The following is a 23405-nucleotide window of genomic DNA, read 5'->3' as shown; positions in this document are numbered from 1 at the left end:
ACACATTTTTTCAATCATTTTTTGAGTTATTGGATTTGTACATTGAAGTTCTTTTGTTTGATTTACAGTCCAGTCACAGAATGATGTTAAAACTTGACGGTTTAATATTCTTGGGTGGAAAAGTCATTGACAAAACGTAGAGATGAGAAACAAAGCCAGCTCATCCAGGGTTTCTAAAGTGCTTCTGGTCAGGTGTGTTTCAGTTAGACATGCTGATCTCCCCTCAGGGGTCTCCTGATGAAATATGCAGGGGCTTCTTGTGTGTCATCTCAACCCCACACATATTACCGTGTCCTCGCCCGAGTGGTAACCTGCAGTGGCAAACAGCTTGATTCATGTTGTATCCTTTTGTCTGAGCGGAGCCTCATATTTCACTTCATCATCACACTGCTCACCACCATGAGGTGTCCGTTCTTGGCCTTGTAAACCATGGGCTCCTGCCCGGTGCTGAAGTCCACCGCACTCTCTTTACCTGCCTGGATTTCAACCTTGATGCTGAGAGTCAATGCACAAGAGATTTAGATTGAGGCACATATCAAATGTAACCTGTTTGATTATTACTCAAACACAGACTGACCTGCCCTGAACCACTTTGATTGCATTCTGTTTGTTCGCGATGACGCAAAGTTTGGTCAAAAACTCGAACAATGTGTCGCATTGCATAACAAGGTCCCCCTGAAACAATCACGAATGTCAGACAAATGGAACATATAAACATAACATTTCTCTTTTTTTAAGCATTATATGCTTCCTTTTAATAATATTTATTTGAGTAAAGCTGTTTTAACTCTGAAGAAAATGCTTTATTGATCTCTGTTCATTTCTTCTTGGGTCAGACTATAAAAAAAACATTTAATTTGTTCCACTATATATGATCTTTTCCATTTCCACACATTAAAACTTCACCAGTTCTATGTTCGTGGCCCAAGAGAAGAAGAGGCCACACTGACAATCCTAAATATCTCCATATGTACAACACATACCCACATACCTTCTGTTTAGGGTCCTCACATGTTATGTGGAATACGATGATGCTGTCCGTCAAGTTACTGACCGAAATACCTGCAAGGAGTAAATTACAGACACTTTCAGCCCAATATTAAAACAATCCCTAATGGTGAAATGGATGGTTTCACATTGCACTGACCTTTGAGAGAGGTGTACAGCACTCTCTGTTTGATCTTGGCTTCCTCTATCACATAAGCAGCTGTCTGGGTGAGGATGAGCTGTCGGGGCCTTGGTTTGAAACCGTTCCTATCATATTTAATCACTGGGACACTGTACTGTATGAAACACCAAACACAACACAGTGAGTTGTGTTTGATGTGAGGCTGTAATTCCTCTGGGTGCATGATTACATTTGATTACCTTAATGTGCTCATTGCGAATCATCTGGAGAACCCTCATGTTAATGTCTTGTTCACCTAGAGATATTACATGAGGTAAAAATGATCAACAGCAACAGGGTGCGATGTGAATGTGTCTGTTACTTACTGATTCTGGTTTCCACAAAAGGTTGAGCGACACTCTGTGGATAACTGTCCTTTTGGCCCTTGAAGATGGAGCTGGTAAGAAGCTTCAGTTGAAGCTGAAAGGACACAAAGTACAAAAATGAACACAACAAAAAGAGAAAATGATGATGTAGTCTTAGATCATGTATTTATATGTATGTTACCTGGGCTTTTTTCTGGGGAGTGATTCCTCTCACATACCTTCGCACCATAAGACGGTAGTGGAGCTTACGCAGCATCTCTGATGTCTGGCGAGAACAACAACACATATTCAAAATGAAAGCTCAGCTTGAACGTAAATCGGTTTCACAACCAAGCTGATTAATCGGTGTACCTCTGTCAACACTGCTGGGGGAGTTTGCCAGGTGGTTTTATCCAAAACCGTCTTTGGCAGGTTACCTTTGAGCCGGTTCAAGTAGTTTTGTCTCACAAAGGCCAAGTACTCCGAGTTATCTGTGTTTTTGGCTTGTCCTCTGTTCATGTAACCTTTGATGAATCTAAAAGTGATTGTTCAATATTGTATCATATATAGTGAACATTTGTCATTAAAATTGAGGGGAGCTGTGTCTTGCGGCTTCATCTCTGTGCTTACTTCTTAATGACTTTTACAGCCCATGCTCTCTTTTCTCGCTCCTTCCGAGCCTGCACTCCTCTCCAGCACGTTTCAATCTTTGTGGCTGAAATAAAAAAGAAATGCCAGAGAGGCTGTGAGAGTTCCCTTTACTCGCATAACACAACATCATGCATTGTGGCGTTTACCAGCTTCTTTCTGTTTTTTGAACTGTCCCTTTGCTTTGTATCCTTTGTATTTGGCTTGGAGCCTCGTTGCTGTAAATTCAGAGCATACTATAAGATCCCTGTGCACAACTAGTAATGCCTGACACTGAAACACACTAGATTTGCACTTACCCAGTTCGTGTTTACATTTCTCAAATGCATCCTCTGTGCCATAAAGTGTTCTCGGGTGGCGGATGAATATTTTGGTACTTAAACGAAGGAAAACATACATACATGCTTTAGGTTACTCATAAAATGTGATCTCTCTGTTGTATTTAGTTAGTGATGTCCTTACCGTCCCATTTTGTACTCATCTGGCAAGTAGCCCAAATGTTGAACCAGCACTTCCACTCCATCAGCAGGCAGTCCTCTCCAGTGAGGCCAGGTGGCTGGGCACAGAGGTTTATATCTGCAAGAGGCAGCAAACACCCCACTCACAAATGCACTGAAGAGTATACTTAAATGGAGGGTTTTGAAGAAGAAATTAAGCATGAGGCCCTAGCTCTGTGGTCCTTCATACCTTTTTAAGAACACCTCATATTTGCGTCTGTACGCAAAACCAGCTCTCCTGACTCTGAGGTGCTCCATCAGACCCAGGTACTTCACCTGGTGTCTGATCAGAGCTTCATCAAATTGACCTGTGTTTGTGTGAGAGAGAGAGAGACATGAATTAAACATCTTCATCCTGTGAACAAAATAGTTGCATGTATGTTCTTGTAATTCAAGTACCGGGCTGCTTAGACTCATTGGATTTCAGACAGCGTATGTACCAGGCCTCTTTAGCCATGAGGATCTCTGTCAGCTTCAGCAGGCTGCTCTTAAACTGGGTCGCCACCTACAGACACAACATGAGGGTCATTATCCCCAACAGTTCATCTGTCACATACATATGATGACACAGTCAGACCGCCACTGACAGAGAAAAAAGGACTTGCCTTTGTCTTAGTTGTCACTTGATTTAGACCAGTGGTTCTCAACGAGGGGATCGTAAAAAAAATAAAATAATGGGGGTCGCCAGAAGTTTGTGGAAGAATAGGGAATTGTTCTTTTTCACATTTCATCACCAGTATTAACTGGTAGAATAGATATCCACACACTTAAACCTAAGTACTAAATAAAATGCAACAACCCCATTATGTATTTAAAATATGTATTAGAGCAAACATAATGGGCACGAGTGTCACAACCAGCAACTTGAATATGCTGGGGTGTTGGGACTCAAAAATAATTAAAAAAATAAAAAACTCCATGAAAATGTCAAACTGTGGATGGATGTCCTGTATGGACGACACTCACTGTTTCTGGTCTTCGCCTGCTGTAGGAATCCATTGTGGAGAAGCTCTCTTTGACGATGGCATTCTTAGACTGACAAATCAGCTATGAGAAGTTTAGATTACACACAAAGATTAAAACCCACCAATACAATACAAGGTGTGATACTCAAGCATTGTTTTCCAATAGCACGTGTGTTACTTACAGCAGCAGAAACAGTTATTGCAACACAGAAATTAATTTCTGCGTTGCAATAACTGTTGGAATGGAGCCATCATAAATGTGATACAGTATGGTTATTCTGTTCAATTTCTGCAATATATCTGCTGTGAAAGGTATAATAACCATACCAAATAGGAGTGCATTATCCTAGCAAGGCTATTAAGAACATGTATTGTAAAAAAAATTAAAAATTAAAAAGAGCTTTCGCATAAAGGTTGACACTATTGATAATAACTAAGGTAGAAATTAAGTTCCCATAGGACCACTTCTTGCCTTAAATAATATATAATGTTAGTTAACATACTTACATCTTTTATGTTTTTATACAGTAGGTCATTGTTTTTGTCCAGGAAACCTGAAATGTCAAAAAGTAAAAAGCTGTTAATCAGTTAAAAAAAGAAGAAAAGGTTTAGATGTTTGAGTAACAGGGCTTGACATTGTGGTTTCTTTTACCCACAACGCAGTAGGTGACCTCCCCGGCATAATGCAAGAGACGGAAATCTCCCCTCTCCAGAGTCTTACGTGTCATTTTGTCAGCCAGTTTGTGCCTGCAGTCAAAGAGGTGGAGAGAGACAGAAGGATGAAGAGCCAGAGGCTTTACAGACCAACCCTAATCCTCCATCTATATCGGTTCACTGCCGGCTCACTCATGAGAGACCAGGTTAGCAGAACGTTTTAGAAACGGAGTTACACTTCAGTGTCAACCAGAAGCTTTGAAATACAGGTGTGTACGTGCTAAGGTTAGTGTTAAACTCACGTGACAAAGTGAGGGTGATTTGCCATCTTTTCTTCCAGTCTCTCCAGAAAGGTGAGATCTGTGGCATATCCTGGCCTGAGACACTCCTCATCCTGCAAGATTATCATCATTGCACAATAATACAGTCAGCTTTACTGTTGGTTAAACATACTGTTTCCACTTTCTACTGGAGAATACACACCAGTATAGATATGATCCCCCTGTGTTTTTCCTCCACCAGGTCACAGATGATCTTGTTGTTGAAGAATTGAACTGACTCCCACTGGAGGGGAGAAACATGAAAACATGAAAATCCATTCAACACCAGTCAGTGTTAAACACACAATCCATCATAGGCATTGATTCATCATCCCACCTAAGTTTACCTCAATATCTTCCGCTTCATATTCCTCCTGCTCAGCCTTGAGTGTCAACTGGATGAAAAGTTGCTGCAACTTCTCGTTGCAATAGTTTATACAGAACTGCTCAAAACTGAGGAAATAGGTCATGACAAACAGGTCAAGCTCAGGACTACAATCATTGTCACACAAACAATCACACGTGCAGTTTCCAATGCAAATTTCAGATGTTACATAACAACATTCATCAGGGTATCAAATGTAATCAAATCAGTGCCACGATGTTAATATAGCAAAGATTTCTGTGCACCTGTTCACATAGAAAACCTCAAATCCATAAATGTCCAAAAGTCCTATGACATTCTTTCTTGAAAGGTCCTGGCAAAAAAGTAAAAGAGAATAAAGTCAGCTAAACCTCGTCCTCACTGTCTGGGACTTGTCATTTGCCACATGCTCGTCGCCTCCCCACCTTGTTCTCCATGGACTCGTTGATCCTCTTGACCAGCCAGGTGAAGGCCTGTCCATAGATGGCTTTGGCCAAGGCATCTCTGGCATAGATGGCGTGATCGATTGTGAATGGGCTGAGGACCTTTACGGTGAGAAAACCATAGCTACATTTTAAACACTAAAGAGAAAGCTTAAATAGAAACACAACCTGAAATCAGAAATAAAATTAAAGCACATTTTGGCACAACGTGCGTGCACCTGATCTTCTTTGGCTTCAATCTTCCTGTATGTGAGTCCCTCTTGGAGACTCTGAGCATCAACTCCGAGTAGCTACAGGGGAAAAAAAACCCCAGACTTTATACTTTGACTGTTTGTAATAGTCCAGGAGATCTAAAGACATTTCATTTATATTGTCTTACATTTGAGACCCAGTGCAGCTCTGCATTGTCGTTGTTCAGGAGGGCACGACCTTTACTGTCGGAGTCAAACTGAACATTTCCCAAGTGGAGCACACTCGCAACGGTCCCAAACAAGTGCTGCACAGAATGCAACATTTGTAAATCAATGCAAAACCAGGAGGACAGAGGGAGTGAGTAAATCAACATCCAACTTACATTAGTGTTAATCGTATCAATGTTGATAATTTGAAGTGCGTTTTTAACCGTTTTCCAGTCATTTCTGTCATTAATGGAGGACACAATGGCACACTCTCCCTATCAGAAACAGCAAACAGAGCAGCACATTGTCAATGTGTACTGTTGACTAATTAATGTATTTGATCAAAACAGGGTCACTGAGTTAAACATACTTGGGTGAGATAGTTGTAATGCTGGCAGTCCCTCTCCAGGCCCAGCTGCTGCAGTAGGGTTTCCTCTCCTCCCTCCACTAGCTGGTAGAAGATGTGAAAGTTTCTCTCCCCGTGATTCTGATGCACGACTCTTGACTTCTCCAGCAGGTAGTTTAGGATATGGCCTCCGACAGCATCCCCCTATGGGCATCATGATCCTAAAGACAGCAGCTCTACAACTTGCAGAAAAAACATAGCCTATGGTCCACTGGACTGTATTTAAACAATCACCTTGGGATTTTGGGGTATTATTATTAAAGGAATGTTAACTTTCTTCTCACCTCTCTTCATTAGGGTCCGGGAATTATACTTAAAAGACTTCTCAGAAACATTTCTTTCTCAATTAAAATGTCAGTGCTTCTGTGAATCTGTGACTTAAGTCTTACCTGGCTGTCAAACTGAATGTCCATGTACTTCCCAAATCGACTTGAGTTGTCATTTTTCAATGTTTTGGCATTGCCGAAAGCCTGGGGGGAACACCATACCAGACAGAATAATAACTGTGAGCACAACCTGCTCATTGGTATGACATTACAATGACATATCAGAAGTTACCGCCATACCTCGAGGACAGGGTTGGACATGAGCATCTTGTCCCTGACGGTGTTGAGCAAAGTGGTGCTCGGACAGCTGACAGCGTAATACTGCAGAATCTTCTTGGAAGCCTCTGTCTTCCCCGCACCACTCTCTCCAGAGATGAGGATGAAGTGATTGTTAAACTCTGTCTGCATGGTGTGGTAGGCGTTGTCTGCCAAGGCGTAGCTGTAACGATGCAGAGCAATCACAATATTTCACAGACAAAACTGAAAAAAACTGAACACACACACACACACATGCGCAAATATCCATAGTTTTCATACTCACATGTGTGGCGGAAGCTCAAAAAAGTTGACCCCCATGTAGAGATCCATCTGTTTGTTGTTGTAGATGTCCAGGTCTTTGTAGGGATTCACAGACACCAGCAATGTGCCAATGTAGGTCTAATATAATTCAAATGTTCATTTTAATTGTTGAGATACACACACACACATTAGTGGACAGCAGGATTGTAAAGTCTTCTTCAACACTCACATAGATAAAATCTTTGCTGAAGCGTTTTTTGAGGTTGCTTATGAAGGCCGCCTCAGTTGTTTCATCCAAAAGCACAAAATCCTGGATTCCAACCCGATCCCTGGCAATAAGGGCACCCTCCATGTCCAGCGGACCCTGTGCAACAAGTTGAATCAGCCAGATGCACAACCTAATGGCAGTGGGAGTATGCCTGTTTTTTAGCATCATAAACTGAGGATTTCTCTATTTAACATATTACACAGCCAATACTTCACAGATCTTAATTAACAGCTTAGTGTCTTTATTAGTTAAATACACTCAAAACATTAGGACACAAACTCTGCCAAGTAACATTAACATGTGTAACACATTTTACATGCATTACAATGATATTCAAGATTCTCAGGCAAATGCAACTGGAGTAATGCGTGTTTGTATAAATGTCTCCGTGGGGGACGACGGGGCTGAAAAAAAGCACCAGAAAAAGCACAAACACGGGCCCTGTGAGTTCTATTGAAATAAGAGGTCTGGAGGTCCTATGTGTCTTTGAAGCAAAGCTCTGTGATTGTGCAGACGAACAGACAGAAGCTAATGATCGCTACAGAGCACACAGGGACCTTGGCTGGCAGCCCGCAGTTCACTAGAGCTGACACACCAACCAAACACAGCACACTGTGCAAATGGACCCGGAGAGCCCAAAACCGCGGCACATTTAAGAGGCATAGTGGGAAAAATTCCACCAATCTGTTTTGCATTCTCAGCACCAACACTTAGACCAAAGGTTTTCACAGCTTTTGTTGGTTTTGTATTTTTCTCTCTCTCTTCTTTGGACGCAGAAGTCCTTTGATTCTCAACTCTCTCTGTAAAAACATTAAAAAAGATAATCCATTGGATCTAATTGACACAAAGCCCTCGGCCCCCTCTCCTCCCCCTGCCTCTATCCTCCGCCTATGGCCCTCATTTCTTCTGAGAAAGGCCAAGTGTTTTTGTCCTGTAAATACCACGGAGCAGAGACAAAAAAGACGTCTTTAAAATGCAGTCTACAATCCATTACACATATTCTCCCTGCATATCCATTCAGTAATTATTCATTAGAAAACATTTAACGTCACAGTGAATTTCACACTAGGCAGTCGAAACACAATAGACGAGATTTGGCCTATTTTGGGGTGAGGAGTTGGGGAGGGGTTGGCTGTACAGAGGAAGGGGGAAGGCTAAGGAGGGGGGAGGAGGGGAGCAGTATTTGTCTGATCTGAGAACCTCTGAAACGGGGCCGTCTTGAGACAACGGGACAGACTAAATAGTGCAGTAACGGTCTGTGCCCCGCTGCTTGCTGTGACACTCATTTAGTGTGCCCCGAGGGCGAACAATAGAGGCTTGTTCTTAGCAATTCTGTGTTGTAATTTGGACTTCATTACTTTGCTCACACGGGGCCCCATGGAAGGATAGAGGAGGCTAGTCAGATGAGAGTGTTTTTTTCCACCTGTCAGCCCCGCACCCCAATGCTCTCGCCTCTCTCCTCAACAATACCCCTCACTCCGTGTCCCCACCAATAACCCTCACCCGACCCCCTTCCCACAGCCCCTCCCCCCAACCTCCACCCACTTTAAGCCAATGAGACAGGTGAACAATATCATTGAAGCAACCCTTTTTTGGACGTCAGAATCAATCTGGCGATGTGATGGTAGTGGTGCTGGTGTGGGGTATCTGTGACACCCCCTTTCTTCATGGGAACAAACTTCTCTCAGGGCAGCACAAGCAGACAATATGCTGGGACAGCGTGACTTAGGGATCTGCCATACAGTATTACAAGTAATAACATGAACAGATAAGCTCCTGTCAAGAGGAGGATTAATGAATTTGGGGGTGATGATAATGCTAATGTTTAAGGTTTTCATTCAGTGCACTGACAAAAGCTAAACGGCTGCTGTTTTCCATTCAGGTTGCCTTTGATGTCCTGCAGGTATTTCTTTTTAAGGAAGCTGTCTGCAGCATGCACAAGTGTTTCTGCTGACACTGTGCTGGAAAGGCTGAACATTGAATGGGCGTTCTCAGTCCAGAAGGACAAGAAATACATAGCACTTGACTATAGAAAAAAAGCATTTCATATTATTTGTAGCTTTATATAATACAACCCAAATGCACTGGGTTGTAATTCTGGTTAATTAAACAATCCTTGGCCCGATCACATGCACAGCGGAAGGAATGATTATGTAATGAATCCACTAAGCCATTGTCAGATCAGGTGAATTGCTTCGCTACCTCGGAGCACAACCAATTGTATTTTAATTAAGAGATTGTCCCTCTCATCTTGGTCTAGAGTGTCAGTGTTGCCTGAGACAGGATGACCTCATCTGCGTGAGAAGTAGAGGTAGCCTTAGTCGAGGGCGGGGGAGCTGCTGCTAGGACACTGCAGTTTAGCAACAAAGTAACAGGAACGTGTATCTCCTTCTTATCTGTCCGATGGCCTGATGTGTTAGTCATACTTCCATTTTTAGAGCCTTTTAACTGGAACGTTTTTTACAGTCACTATTGTAAAAAGACTTACTAGGATTTGACATTTTTAGACTTTTGAACGAATAAAACAAATGAGACAAAACCTGTTAATTGAGCAAGGTGGAGGTAGGCAAAAGATAATTTTAGCCTTTGGGAACTGGATCTCAACACACAACTTACAAACAGAAATTATATATATATATATATATATATATATATATATATATATATATATATATATATATATATATATATATATAAAAGATATATTATATGACAACATCTGTAATTTCCTCACTGAAGGACTAATAAAGGATTATCTTATCTTAACAAAACTGGTGGCAAAATGAACACATTACAACACAAATTAAAACTCAAACCTGCATTTCTGAAGTTGTATTTTTCTGCTCTCAAATGCAGACTTTCAAAGAGGATCCAAACTGTAAAAATAAAAATATCTCCAGAGAATTTAGACAAGAGCAGTGTGTCCTCCTGTGTCTGCTTGCATGAAGACAATCAATGGACCTAAATACTGGATTGTAGACAATTAGTTGGCAAAAGCTCAGCTTCTATAATACTATTAAAAAACACATTTACTGTCTCCTCCCCTGGTTTTTAGTAGCTCATTTATCCAGTATGGTGCAGTCAAAGTAGTGTTGGTGATGCTGCGTGGAGGCCTGCGTGCACATATGCTCTTACACATCATGCGGACCAAGGCTCACTGTGGCCTGTGCTTAATCATTCATGTCATGGGAGGTGGATGGACAGGGAGATCTTTCTCAGAGCTTACCTGGGTATATACTGTTGTACTGAGTGTAACATAACAACATAGAAACAAGATCCAAACAACACCAGTCCAACCATACCCCTTTCCCTCCCTTTCTCCTTCTTCTCTCTCAAGCTCCATTACATCACTGCAACAGTGTAAAAGCCCCCAGTCTCCTTCTTCTTCCCTGCTGGCACAGTCTAGATCGGGTTACTGATCTTTGATTAGATGGCTACATTACAACTGATCACCAACTGCTTTCTTACTCAGTATAACAATGCTGGCCAGGGTAGGCGCCATTGTTTTGAGTGACAGACTGAGCTGCCAATGCTTTGAGTGTCTGTACAATGCTACTGGGTTGATGCCCAAATGCAATTACCACATGTTTTGCTTGGGTGGAAACAATTTATCAACTAGATTTACCAGATATAGACTCTGGGTATAAGCTTACCGTCGTTGGCTGCTTATTTTAGATTGCATTCTCCTCCACTCGGGCTATTTGCATAAGGGTACTGTCGTTGCATTCTGTGCTGAGTGACGCCTAAAACGATGCGATTGGTTTGAAGAAATACCAGTTAATAATGTGAAGACCTTCAATTCCAGTTCATCCAGTATCATTCAAATGTCTATGTCTATAAGTCTATAATTATTTTTTGTTTGATGAAGAAGAGGTGACAGAAAATGAAGTTAAAGAAAGATGGGAAATAACAAAGATCCTTTAGGCACAAACACTGCCTCTCGAGAGGGCCTTTTACTTTTTTAAGTTTTCTGACATGCCTGAAAGGGAGGGGTGAGCAGCGTATTCAATGAGATGCAATATGCAACATCACCGCTAGATGCTAACATGCTCCCACTGCTAACAGATATAACCAGGTATAATGTTCCTGTTCCTGGTAGTTTAGCGTGTTAGCATGCTATAACTTGATAGTGAAGACCACACACAAAATTTCATTCGTTAAGTTTGATTACAACTCAATGCTCAATCTGCTGACTCAGTGTCTCACTTAGAAAGTACTGAGCCTAGACTCTAATGTCATGCTGTTTGTATTGATAACAATAAAACATAAATGCATAAACATATATTTAATTGGAGGCCCCAGGGAAGACCTAGGACACGCTGGAAGGATTATATCTCCCCGCTGGCCTGGGAACGCCTCAGGGTCCCCCAGAATGAGCTGGTAAGTGTTGCGGGTGAGAGGGAAGCCTGCTGGGCCTGCTGCCACCACGACCCGACCCCTGAAAAGCGTCTGAAAATGGATGGATGGATGGATTTGGTTCAAAAATTCCAATTTCGTGTGAAGATTTTTTTATTTTTTTTTAACAAAATGGTCATGTCTTAAAGTAGCTGTGCCTTGTGGAGAGGGTGGGAGTATGTACTCCTGTTACCTGGTACGCTCCATTAGAAAAGACACAGCCCTCAAGGTAACACAGGTGTCCATTGCTCTGCTCTGGTGACCTAAATGTGAGAAGGGTTCAGGCTTCACTCAATATATGAATTGATTAATGCTTGGAAAGCTTTCAGTCAATCGTCTATGGTGACCAGTTGAGTGTTCATCAACACATTTGAATTATTCACTCTTCACTCCAGAAAAGTTGTCAAGGTTACCTCTGCCATCGCCCCACCTCTTCCCCTGGCCCAGTAGCCCAGCAATGCTTGTCCAATCTTAACAAGCTTTGTGCTACCCACTGGGCTCTGATTCAGCACGAGACCCGGCAAATCCAATTACACAGGAGTCAGAGAGGTTGATTTTCCCATTATAGATTCCATGCTGAGAATGAGAGCTGATGATAACACTCACATCAAACCACTACTGCCCCCTCTCTCTCTCTTCTCGCCTCCTCATTTTGTTTCCATTTCACTGTTTCCCTCCCTTTATTTCTCCCTCTCTTCCTATCTAATTCCTCTTTTCCCAAAGACCTTCTTTCTTCCCCTGTCCCTTTCTTTGGATCTATCCTTCTTTCATACTCCATTATTCAAATTTTTCAGAGCAGCGTAACGAAGCCCGGGCCCCGTCATCATTACAGACCCAAAATGTGGGTGTCAGTGAGGTTACTTCATACCCAAAATTTGACATTTCTTTTTACTTATATACAATGTATGTCTTGGTTAAAGATATTCTACATAATTATGTCATTGGAAATTCTTATTATGTCCCGTTTTGATGGACTGTATCTTTAAATAATACCTTGCATTACACCTGATTTGACTATTTCTTCACCCATCACCTGCTTACTCGCCAGGAATAAAATATTTGTCAGCTTAAATAACCTCTGAAAGGTCATTGCAGAAACTAAATGCACAGTAATTCAGACAACTTGACTTAGGAGTGTCTGAGTGTCATCCTCAGGGGACACAATGTGCCTGCTGTGACACATAAAAAAGTTACTGAGAGCTCTTTTGGAAATGAGGCTCTTTTAAACTCAATTGGATGTGGAAAAAGAAGAGGACTTTTGCTCCATCTTTACCCTTTAGGGCACTGAAAAGGACTGACCTCGCCTCAGACCAGAGGCTTTGGTGTTGACACAGGTCACTCAAAGGTCAACACCATTGACCTCTCTAAACCTTCAAGATATGTTTTCCTGTGATCCTGCAGGACAATAGGAGCATGAAGTCCAACAAGCTGTCTGGAGAAGTTACCTTCAGTGGAGGAGAGAGAATGGTATAATGGGACCTATACATGGGGCTTTTAAGCTATACAAATATTGACCAATACTTTGAAAACTCATGGTTTTTAAGTCTGACAGTGGATAAAGAAATATGTATATATTTGAAGTAAAACTCGTGATACAATTTGAAAATAGTCCATCTGACTTAATAATCCTGCATTCTTAGATAAAAGTACGTAAGAATGATTTGCAAAACGTACCTTAAGTATCAAAAGTATTCATAATGCAGAGAAATTCCTTTTGAAATACATATTATTATCCATTATTTGTATATTATTAATATAAATAATATAGTAAGTATTTTAACTATTTCATATATTATTGGACAGAATAACCTATAACAATGCATCATGTGGTATAAACTGATCACACATTTTGTATAAAAAATTGGTCAAAGGAAAATTCCTATTTGAGTTGCAAAAGAAAACTCTAAAGTAGAAAGAAATGGAAAAAGTTCAATCTCATTACACTTGTTTTAAGAGCAGTGCAATAACGACTGTAAACTGCATTACATTTATGGCACATCTAAAAATATCACCAAATAAAACCAAAAACTGCCGACATGGCTTAATATTGAAAGGGAGTATATGTTGCTTCTTTTTTTGTTTGTGATGCTTCTTTTTTTGTTTGTGATTTGGGTGAACTGGCCCTTTAAAACAAGTTTATTATATCATGACTATACCAGTGTTGACCTGCACTTAAATGATTTATCTGTTCTATTTCGAAAAAATCCAATCCCTTATTGACTATAAATTTGAAAGATGTTATAACAACTTTGATCATTGTTATGTCATGTCTTCCCTCTGTGAAGGTGTGAATACCACACAGCCTGTTGTAAGTCGTCTCAGACCGACTGGTCTTTGACAGGACAACCGGAGGCCTGACATTCTGCTGCGTCCTCCTCGTTGGAGCTTCACTGAGAAAACAAAGTCTCTGGCAGGACACTGATGCTGTGCCTTGGCTAAGCATGGCTGACAGCAGTTTCCTCTGAGTGGCCAGAGGGTCACTCTGGGTGACACCTTGTTCTGGGGGACACTGTTTCTCTGCCTGCAGAGGAGATTAGAGGGAGTGAGCTGACCTCGTTCTCAGAGGGGCTGATGTGTTTTTAGTAAACACTTGGTGCAAGACAAAAACACAGGCTACAAACACTGGCCAACCCTCAGGCGGTGATCCCATTGTTTCCACATTACTCCTGAACAGGCATGAGTGAGGAGGGCCAGCCCTGTGTGTTCCTGAGCTGCGGCGAGTCCTCGTGCTTGTTCCTGAATGCATCACACAAGCCATCAGAGTCAATGCAATTGACTTAATGTTTCTAAAACAAATATTCAAATAAAAATAAATAAATAGCATTTTAATTTCACCATTATTAATATCACCATTGTGCTAATATTGAATAAAGGCATGCACCAGGACAGAATAATAAAAACGCCTTACAAAAAAAGATATACAGTAGTTTTTAGACGCGCATGTGGCTTTTAAATTGCATAACAAATTATGTAAAGAGGAAAACCCAAGAGACCTTTACTAGCCAAGGGGAACTGTTGACACAAGTAAAATAAATCTTCATCAACACTTACTGTGAGACCTTTTGCTGTCAGTGAGTGAAAGTGAAAGGTCCCACAGTTTGTTTCGTCAGGTGCATCAGTAACAAAACATTACAGAACTATATGTAAAGGCGATGGTGTGCTCTGACAATCGGGAATGTTTTGCATTGTTGTTTAAAACAATACTAAAATCATTAATCAGTATCAACTAATTGTGTCAACCAGTTGGATGTTTCTGTTTTTTTGTCCTACCCCTGTAGCTGACACGTATACAAAAATGAATGTAGGAATGAACTGTTTCAGGACATTTGGGCTCATGTGTATCGATGGGATTGATAGAGTGTGGAGTAGTCATCCTGCTACTCCAATTACACCACCACCATCATCCTACTCTTGACCAGTTGCCTTGCACCCACAGTATGAGCACACGGATCACAACCCCGCGGGCTTTAGGACCTTCAGGATCTGCTCTCTGAGGATGGTCTTGTTTTTGTCCGTTACGTTCATGCATGTAATCATTGATTGTGCCTATTGTGACAGGCCGATTTACCATCTGTAGGGTCCCATGGGGCTGATACTGCTGCTGTCACTGCAGTCTCCCTACAGACTTCAAGGAATTCCCCTTTAATTTCCGGCTTCAGATTTTAATCTCCAACAGGTTTCCCATTTAATAAGTCTGCTATAAAAAAAAGACCAGACCTAGTTGTGTCATCTCGTTCAGAGCTTCAGATGTCTTCACTTGTCGACTTATTCTTGTATCCTATCAAATCACAGGACATGTACAAATGAGATATTTAAATTTTAGGACAACCCATTAAATGTTTCGTTAACCGAACAATGTAAAAATGTAACTTTTCCTTTGTGTGGAGTGGACCCCTGGAGTTCCCATAAGGACCCCTGGGGTGCGTGCCCATCTAACTATTTACTCTTAGAAATAAATATATATTTTATTTTCCTGCAAGGGGAACTTTTTCAAATAAATACCAACGCTGAGAGCTGCTTTTCAACAGTAATCGTCTTTTTGCAGACAAAGATACAAAGATGAATCCTCCTCCTGCTTTGTGTAAAACACGTTATTTTCCATTGTGCATTTAACTCAGCGACATTTTTTTTCTTACACTTCATTTTAGGATTTTGAGGAAGTGCAGAATAAGTGATTTCGTATTTCCTGGATTGTTAGTCTACTTGTGCGCGCACGCACGCACGCACGCACGCACACACAGACACACACAGACACACAGACACACACAGACACACACACGCGCTAGAGTGTGCCTTTGCCGCCTCCTGCTGCAGCCCATCGGCCCCCTGCCCTCCCTACGCGCCTCCCCGGCCCTTTTTCCCACTGCTGAGAGGAGCAGGACGCGGCCACAGCGGCGGGAAGCAAATTAAATACAAGCACTTCCCTTGAAGAAAAAAAAAAAGTTCACACTCACATACACAGATGCCACCACAAGTAGCTCACATCGTTTTAGACCTGATCGAGGGATCTTACCGGGGATAACCTGACAGGAGGAAATAGAGGAGCAAAATGGATACTTATTGTTGATTCTTACTTTTTGATTTGGTTTAACGCAGGTGTTTTTCTTTTAATGCGCTTAATCCGGTTCGACTTTTCTTTTTCTTAATTTTTTTTGAATGCTCTGCTTTTTTGACGTTCTTGTCTAAATAGCAACAAGAATTAGGCCTGAGCTCATGTATTTTCTGTTTTATTAAGTTGTCTGTGTGCCACTGGAGATACACATGACGGTGCCTCCTTGTATAATCCTATCTTTTTAATAATTTTATAATAAGAGGACTACAATGTCTGGATGGAGTACAACCTGACTTTTAATGCAGCAAACTTGTTGGAGCAGCGCATCACGATCGCACCGTGATACAAAGTCCCCCCAAAACTGAGAGAAAAACACAATATCAACATCTCTACTTGCACTTGCTGTGGAAGGTGTGACTCTTGTCGCTACTGTCGACAGGCTATGTGCATTAACTGCAGCTGTCAAGCTCATGGGATCCTCCTGCCCCCCAAGCGACTGTGAGCGCTGTTGAAGTCTCCACTGCGCATGTCAGAGCGCTGGACAGCTCCAGAGAGGGAAATTTAAAAACGGTTTTTGGAGAATCAAGTCCAACGCAGCGAAATACAGTACGGGACTCGCAACCGGCTCACACATTCTTCAATATCATCCAAAACAGGTGATTTTTTTATTCTTATTTATCTCTTTTAGCATCATAGTTCTTGTTGGATTGTTTATTTTAATGACAATATTGGCATTTTTAGGATTTTATTTACATTAATTTCTCTGGAGGCTGCTGAATTACATTTAAAACGCAGCTAATGTGACCAAACTGTGATGTACAACAATTTGAATGAATGCTTATTGACAAGGTATATTGTTCATGTATTTTCATGAAATGCAAGGGGATCAAAAAACCTTCAAACTGTATAATGGGCTTCAGCAACAACAAAGGCCCACTGATGCTATTCTTTTCTGTTTGTGTTTAATGTTTAGTGAGACTTACATTTGAGTTTGAAATGCTTGCTTTCTGTGGAGTATTTGTTTTTAAATAAATCAAGTTTATTTACAATTCAACAAATATTATTAATATTGTGGTCATTATTTATACATATTGTTGATCTCAGTTTGAAGACTCACTGGGGGATGACCTAAAGGGTTTTAATTGTATTTATTGTGTTGCAGTGGTACCACATATCCCAGGAAATGATAGAAGGTGGAATTACATCCAGGATGTCAGGAATAATTGAGAATGCTGGGCATCATCCGTCTCCACAGGACTACAGGTAAGACTTGTGATGTGAAATGTGTTCACTTATATTAGGGGTACTAGCGCTAAACAACTTAATTATTTTTGTTTTGCATTTTGTCATCACAACATGTGACGCCTCAATAGATAAAAAAGCCTATTTTGATTAATCAAACCCTGTAAGGTGTTTCCCTAATGGTCACGGTACAAGCTGTCTAACCCCACTACGTTTAAAAAAAGGTAGATGGACAGCTCTTTTTGTGCATGGGGGGTTCATGAAAAAGGACAGAGAGAGAAAAAATCCTGAAGAATAAATGATTTTCAGTCTGAATGGATCTGTCAGAAACCATCAGCTCTGTTTACACTCCCGCTGTCGGCACACGGAGAGCCTGAGCCTCTTGGCCTGCCGGCTCGGGGGGAGACGGGCGCTCTGGGTCACCAGCATGCACAAGTGGATCCCAATTAGAAAAGGAGGGATGGGGGAGAGAGGAGGAGGAGGAGGTGCAATATTTAGTGTTGTTAAACCTCTGGGAAGGCCTGGATGATAAATGGAGACACCAGCTCAACATGTTTTGCATCAGTGAGCAATTTCTATGCTTGAGAGATGAGGGGAGGTGGGAATACCCCCATGTAACATCTATTTGTTTCTATTGTATTGGGCAATTTATATGGAAAATTGCTACCTTTAGTAGATTTATGAAACAATGAGTAAAAGAACAGCCATAGCAAATACATAGTTATTTTACTTTGTGCTTGATAAAAATATTTTACAAAAGTGGAAAAACGTTGCTTTAACATTCAATCAGTTATAGACTCTCCAATTATCATGCTTCAACAAAATTTTTTTTTACAGTTTGTCAGAAGTGAACAAAAACTTCCAGCAGCAAGTCGGCGAAAAATAAAAATATTGACAGTCAGTCTTACAAAAGGAACACTGAACTTCACAACAACTTAAGATGTTGTCACACTAACAAGCAGGGTGTTAATCCTCAACATGCCACCTGCTGCAAAAGGATGATCACTCTAAATAATTTCCTGGCGCATGCAAGGTGTTCTGGGACGTGTGCTGATGATTTCTGGCTGCAATGATGTCACTTATTCAGACAGCAGACACAGAGCCCTGACCTCAAACTACATTTGCACCCCCTCTCTGGCTCGGGAGGAGGGTGATGGTTGGGTGGTGGTTGGGGGGCGGGGGGGTGAGGATAGAGGCTGGAAAGGGACAGGGAAGCAGATGGCATCCTATTTGTCCCTCTTATGTGAGGGCTGTCATTCCAACAGATTAATGCAAGGGCTGTGTAAAGAAAAGAAACGACAGAGACAATCAAGGAAGGGTCTGGGGAAGACAATAGAGCCACGTGCCACTGGGCAGATTTGTCGTTTGGGACACAATAGGTGATCATTTTTCAATAGACAAGGCCAACTGTTGCAGGCAACATGTGCTGCTGTCCCATGTTTCAAACGCTCTCATGTGTTGTTTACTTATGATTCAGCCAATGGTGAAAGAGGAGACTCTGGTCACCTGACACAGGGTTGATTTTTTTATTAGGAGATTTGGTTTGTGTGTGTATGGGGGGGGGGGGGGGGCTCCTACACTATCCACAGACCCTAACTGAATAGTAGGTGTTGTCATAGCGACCCCAATTACTAAACCCTTGCACAGTAAGTGTGTGTGCAGAGGAGACTGGAGAGGATTCAAGAGGATTCCTCTCTTTTCTTTTCTTTCTTTTTGAGACTGGCCACATAAAAGACGTAATGACTGAAAGCTGATTGGTTTTGGCAGTGCACTGGTTAAACAGAAAACCAATTCATAACACCACATTCATAACATTATGGGGTTAAAACAGTAATCTTAGATGAAACATAAAATACTACATAAAATGTCATTTTTATTTTGCATTTATTTTATTTTTTAAATATATGTTTTTTTTATCACGATCAATAAAGCAGACAAGTATTAATGGGGAAAACAAAGTGCCACAATGAGAAGAAAAATAAACAATCTCAACAGATGATTTACTGTGAATGGAAAGCTTGTTTAATTCCCTCATTGTTGATTAAAACTGTCACTGCTAAATAACACTTGTAGTTAATCTACTTATGGTAAATCCTGGATGGCATGGCGAATACACGGCTTCACTGAGCAGCTTTCATCTCTGTTTGCCCACATTCAGATTCATTGCAATGGTTTTGACTTTGAAGGACAAAATGTTCTATCAAGTGTTTTATATTTAAATTCTACTTGGTGTGTGTGTGTGTTTGAGCTGACAGCCGTGTTTAACCTCCCCTCCCCTCGCCCCTCCCTTTCTCACCCCACCTCCTCTTCCTCCTCCTTCTCTCTTGAAGGCTTCTGACCACGGACCCCTCCCAGCTGAGGGAGGAGGACCTCCCTGGGGACCTGCAGTCTCTGTCATGGCTCACCTCTGTGGATGTGCCCCGACTACAGCAGATGGCTGATAGCCGAGGCCACAGCAACGGGCCCTCCCAGGGCAGCTTGTTGGAGCAACAGACAGGTGAGAAGACAGGGAGGGGACATTTCAACATTCAAAAACCGCATCATCTCTCTGATTGGATAGATCGACACTGGCTGGATTCTTCTGGATTTTTGGCCTCTGCAAATCAAAACACAGCTTTATAGCAAAAGATAATGACCAATGACTGATAACATATTGATGTTTTTGTCATTGGGAACTGTTCTTCACGAAAACATAGGACAGTTAACCTCAGAGATTAATCAATTTGGATAGTTTTTGGTGGGGAGTTTGATTTATGAATTTTCGCTTATCTTAATATTGTGCTGAACAGATTTAGAAAAATAACATGACACAATAAAAGTGTTTCTTAAAAGAATATCCAAAGACCTCATCCTGAACTTAATAGCGAATTACTTTCAACTCTCTGTGAAGAAAGACATGTTAAAGACTGTAAATGATAGGCTTCTTTTACATGATTCTTTGGTGCTACTGCCATCAAAAAAACACTGAACATTAAGCCCCATACTCCACTGTACGCTACAGCCAACATCTTCACACCCAAAATACCACACTACAACTCTCTGGATGAATATAAAACCATCACGAAAAAGAAGGATAAAAAAAGATCTGATGAGGTTTTCAGTGAACTTTCAATGAATCTAACAGTAATCTGGCCGTTCCTTCTCACAGCTCAGCTGAGTAACATGTCTGCGATGACAGCGGGTCAAGGCTCCATGCTCCATCTCCAGAGCAACATGCAGCACAGCCCTCTGGGAATCAGCATCATCAACACCCACAGCGGAAGTGTGAGTTAACAGCAATGCAAAGAAAAAAATGTCTGTGTTATGTTTTATCTGGTTGATTGATAAATATCATCTGCTTCACAGATGTCTCCATTCTCCATGAATGGGCTGCCCTCTCCAGGATACCAGTGCCCTACCTCAGTCTACCAGCCAACACAGCAGCAGGTCTACTCTCTGACTCAAACTGGACAACAGGTACCAAACTCTTAGCTATTTTTTGTTGGTAAATTGGTTGAAATTAATAAATGCAAATTATAAAGTTCCTTGATATTGTTTCTTTTTATTCTTAGTGTTCAACTGGTGGGCTGTATAGCAATGTCTCTTTCAACAACCAAAGTCTTTTCACTCAACCTCGACTGGCTCCACAAGACCAGGAGCTGCAGCCCAAGTCTTTTCCCAAGCCAATCTATTCCTACAGGTCAGAGCTCACTTATGAAGATAAAATATAATATCCACCAAATCTCCTGAATTACCTTTATTGTGTTTCACCTTCTCCGCTTTGAATTACTCTCAAATAAACTTTTTTTTTGGTGACTTCTTTTCAGCTGTTTGATTGCCATGGCTCTGAAGAACAGCAAAACTGGCAGCCTCCCAGTCAGTGAGATTTATAGCTTTATGAAGGAACACTTCCCCTATTTCAAGGTGTGATACTCTATAAATAAGACAGAGAAGGACGGAAAGAGAAGGTGTTTGTAGATAGAAAGTGTGACTCATTCTAAAAACACTTCTCTCCTTGCAGGTTGCACCTGATGGATGGAAGAACTCAGTCAGACACAACCTGTCCTTAAACAAATGCTTTGAGAAAGTGGAGAACAAGACGAGCAGCTCATCCCGTAAGGGCTGTCTGTGGGCGCTGAACCCTGCCAAAATTGACAAGATGGAGGAAGAGATGCAGAAGTGGAAGCGCAAGGACCTCCCAGCCATCCGCCGCAGCATGGCCAACCCTGGTTAGAAATGAATTTTGTTAAGGGTCTACTCCTAAAAAAAGGGAACGAGTCTTCCAAAATGGACGTCACGTTTTAACTTAACTGAACATCTTTGTTTTTCCTGCAGATGAGTTGGACAAACTGATCACAGACCGCCCGGAGAACTGCAGACGAAAGGCTTTAGAGTCCGGCATGACCCGTCTGCCCAGCTGCCCTACTGGCCTCACGCTGCCCGTCTCAGCCCAGATGCAGCCTCAGCCAATAGTCACGCTGTCCCTGCCCTGTTTACCCATGCACCACCACCACCAGCTTCAGGCCCAGCTCCACGCTCAGGCCCGCCTGGCGCCCATGTCCCCTGCCCCGGCCCAGACTCCTCCCCTCCACACGGTCCCTGACATGTCCCACAGTCCACTCACCCAGCACCCCAGCAAGCCGCCGGATGATTTCTACAGTGTGCACGGTGATACACACACAGAGGTGGATGCACTGGACCCGAGCATCATGGACTTTGCCCTTCAAGGTACATATATAGGTGTGTAAGTGTTTTTGGTTTGCTATATAATCAAAGTGTTGTTCCATCAGAACACTAACCACTCTACCAATCTGCACAGGTAATCTGTGGGAGGAAATGAAAGACGACAGCTTTAACCTGGATGCTTTGGGTACCTTCAGTAACTCACCCCTCCGACTATCAGACTGTGACTTGGGAACAGCCAACCTCACTTCTGTCTCCACTGGAGCGAACATGCCGCTGTCAGATATGCAAGTGACGGGCCTCTACACCTCCTACACCTCCCAGGACCACCTGTCTTCTCAGTACATGGGCGCGCCAGCCAACAGCAAGCCCATCGCCCTGTTATAAAGCAGCTGGACTGTCTCCCGCAGAGTGTACCTGATTCATTCAACTGTCCCTGGATATCTGTGGACGCCAACTGAAGAAACCTGGGGCCGAAATCTGATTTCTTGTGTGTTTAAACCTAAAAAACACACAGCTTGCGTACAGTCAGCTGGGAACTACTTGGAGAAGGATGTTTGAACATCATTTCACTTGCGGCCCAAAAGAAAATTGCTCCTTAAGAACTAAAACTGCTGATAAGTAAAGACGTGGCTGTAATTGCTCTAAAAGTGTGTAAGACTTATGATACCTAGCTTTGCCGAGCGAAGACTTAAAGCCTGTATGAGAACAAAGACTGTATGGAGATGTACGTGTAATTTAGCATCTGCCAATTTTTCTACTGTTCTCTCTCCGTTTGAAGGCCCTCCCATACTGTAGCTTCCCATCTCTTGTCTGTTGTATTGTGCTAGACATTATTGCTGTGATGTTTTATTTATATTTATGAAAAGGCAGCTGGAGAAGGTGATGACTCCATCAATCTTTTGCTGTATATATTTGAATGTTTCAAATTGCTATTGCCACAGAAAAGCTTTCTTTCTTTCTTCCCACTTCATCCCAAAATGCCGATGTGTGCCAACACTTTGAGTAATCCAGACTTTACACATTATTCTTTGACACAATGTGATTAACATGCTTCAAAGTCAGATGTATATTATGTTCATTAATTTGATCATGATACAAATCAAAGGGGTGAATAAAAGAAGTTTGTTTTGCCAAAAATATATCAGTGATATTTATTAACAGTCTTCAAGACACAGGACAGTTTATGTACATTGAAATTAAATGTCACTGTTTTGATCAGAGAGCCAAATTAAGCCATTGCTTCAGCAACTACTTTGGCATTTATTTGTCA

At 41.7% G+C, this 23405-nt stretch overlaps 2 protein-coding genes across 2 annotated transcripts; one reads left to right on the top strand and one right to left on the bottom strand.

Moving 5' to 3' along the window:
• Positions 1 to 172: 172 nt before the first annotated feature.
• Positions 173 to 9526, bottom strand: myo1ha (myosin IHa). Its single transcript, XM_068604708.1, has 32 exons — positions 9505 to 9526; positions 7243 to 7367; positions 7036 to 7151; positions 6735 to 6933; positions 6558 to 6638; positions 6133 to 6312; positions 5939 to 6037; positions 5744 to 5860; positions 5583 to 5654; positions 5347 to 5466; positions 5188 to 5255; positions 4905 to 5010; positions 4721 to 4801; positions 4540 to 4631; positions 4236 to 4330; positions 4091 to 4137; positions 3585 to 3665; positions 3018 to 3123; positions 2809 to 2926; positions 2584 to 2697; positions 2421 to 2497; positions 2271 to 2339; positions 2104 to 2188; positions 1846 to 2008; positions 1676 to 1759; positions 1495 to 1588; positions 1369 to 1424; positions 1148 to 1283; positions 992 to 1062; positions 578 to 675; positions 396 to 495; positions 173 to 311 (listed from the first exon to the last, which is right to left on the bottom strand). The coding sequence occupies exons 2-32, from the start codon at positions 7363 to 7365 to the stop codon at positions 285 to 287; spliced, it is 3075 nt and encodes a 1024-aa protein (XP_068460809.1). The 5' UTR covers positions 7366 to 7367; positions 9505 to 9526; the 3' UTR covers positions 173 to 284.
• Positions 9527 to 16236: 6710 nt separating this feature from the next.
• foxn4 (forkhead box N4) lies at positions 16237 to 23262 on the top strand. The gene is made up of 10 exons (XM_068604944.1): positions 16237 to 16884; positions 17391 to 17491; positions 19801 to 19967; positions 20619 to 20734; positions 20816 to 20926; positions 21022 to 21149; positions 21277 to 21373; positions 21471 to 21678; positions 21785 to 22177; positions 22269 to 23262. The coding sequence occupies exons 2-10, from the start codon at positions 17412 to 17414 to the stop codon at positions 22517 to 22519; spliced, it is 1551 nt and encodes a 516-aa protein (XP_068461045.1). The 5' UTR covers positions 16237 to 16884; positions 17391 to 17411; the 3' UTR covers positions 22520 to 23262.
• Positions 23263 to 23405: the final 143 nt, after the last annotated feature.

The sequence above is a fragment of the Clinocottus analis genome, unplaced genomic scaffold (assembly GCF_023055335.1).
Source record: "Clinocottus analis isolate CAN_PGR_092001 unplaced genomic scaffold, fCliAna1.0.p SCAF_7, whole genome shotgun sequence".
NCBI classification, from domain to species: Eukaryota; Metazoa; Chordata; class Actinopteri; order Perciformes; family Cottidae; genus Clinocottus; species Clinocottus analis.
The sequence above is the reverse complement of the archived record's forward strand: the minus strand, read 5'-3'. Positions and strand labels throughout refer to the sequence as shown.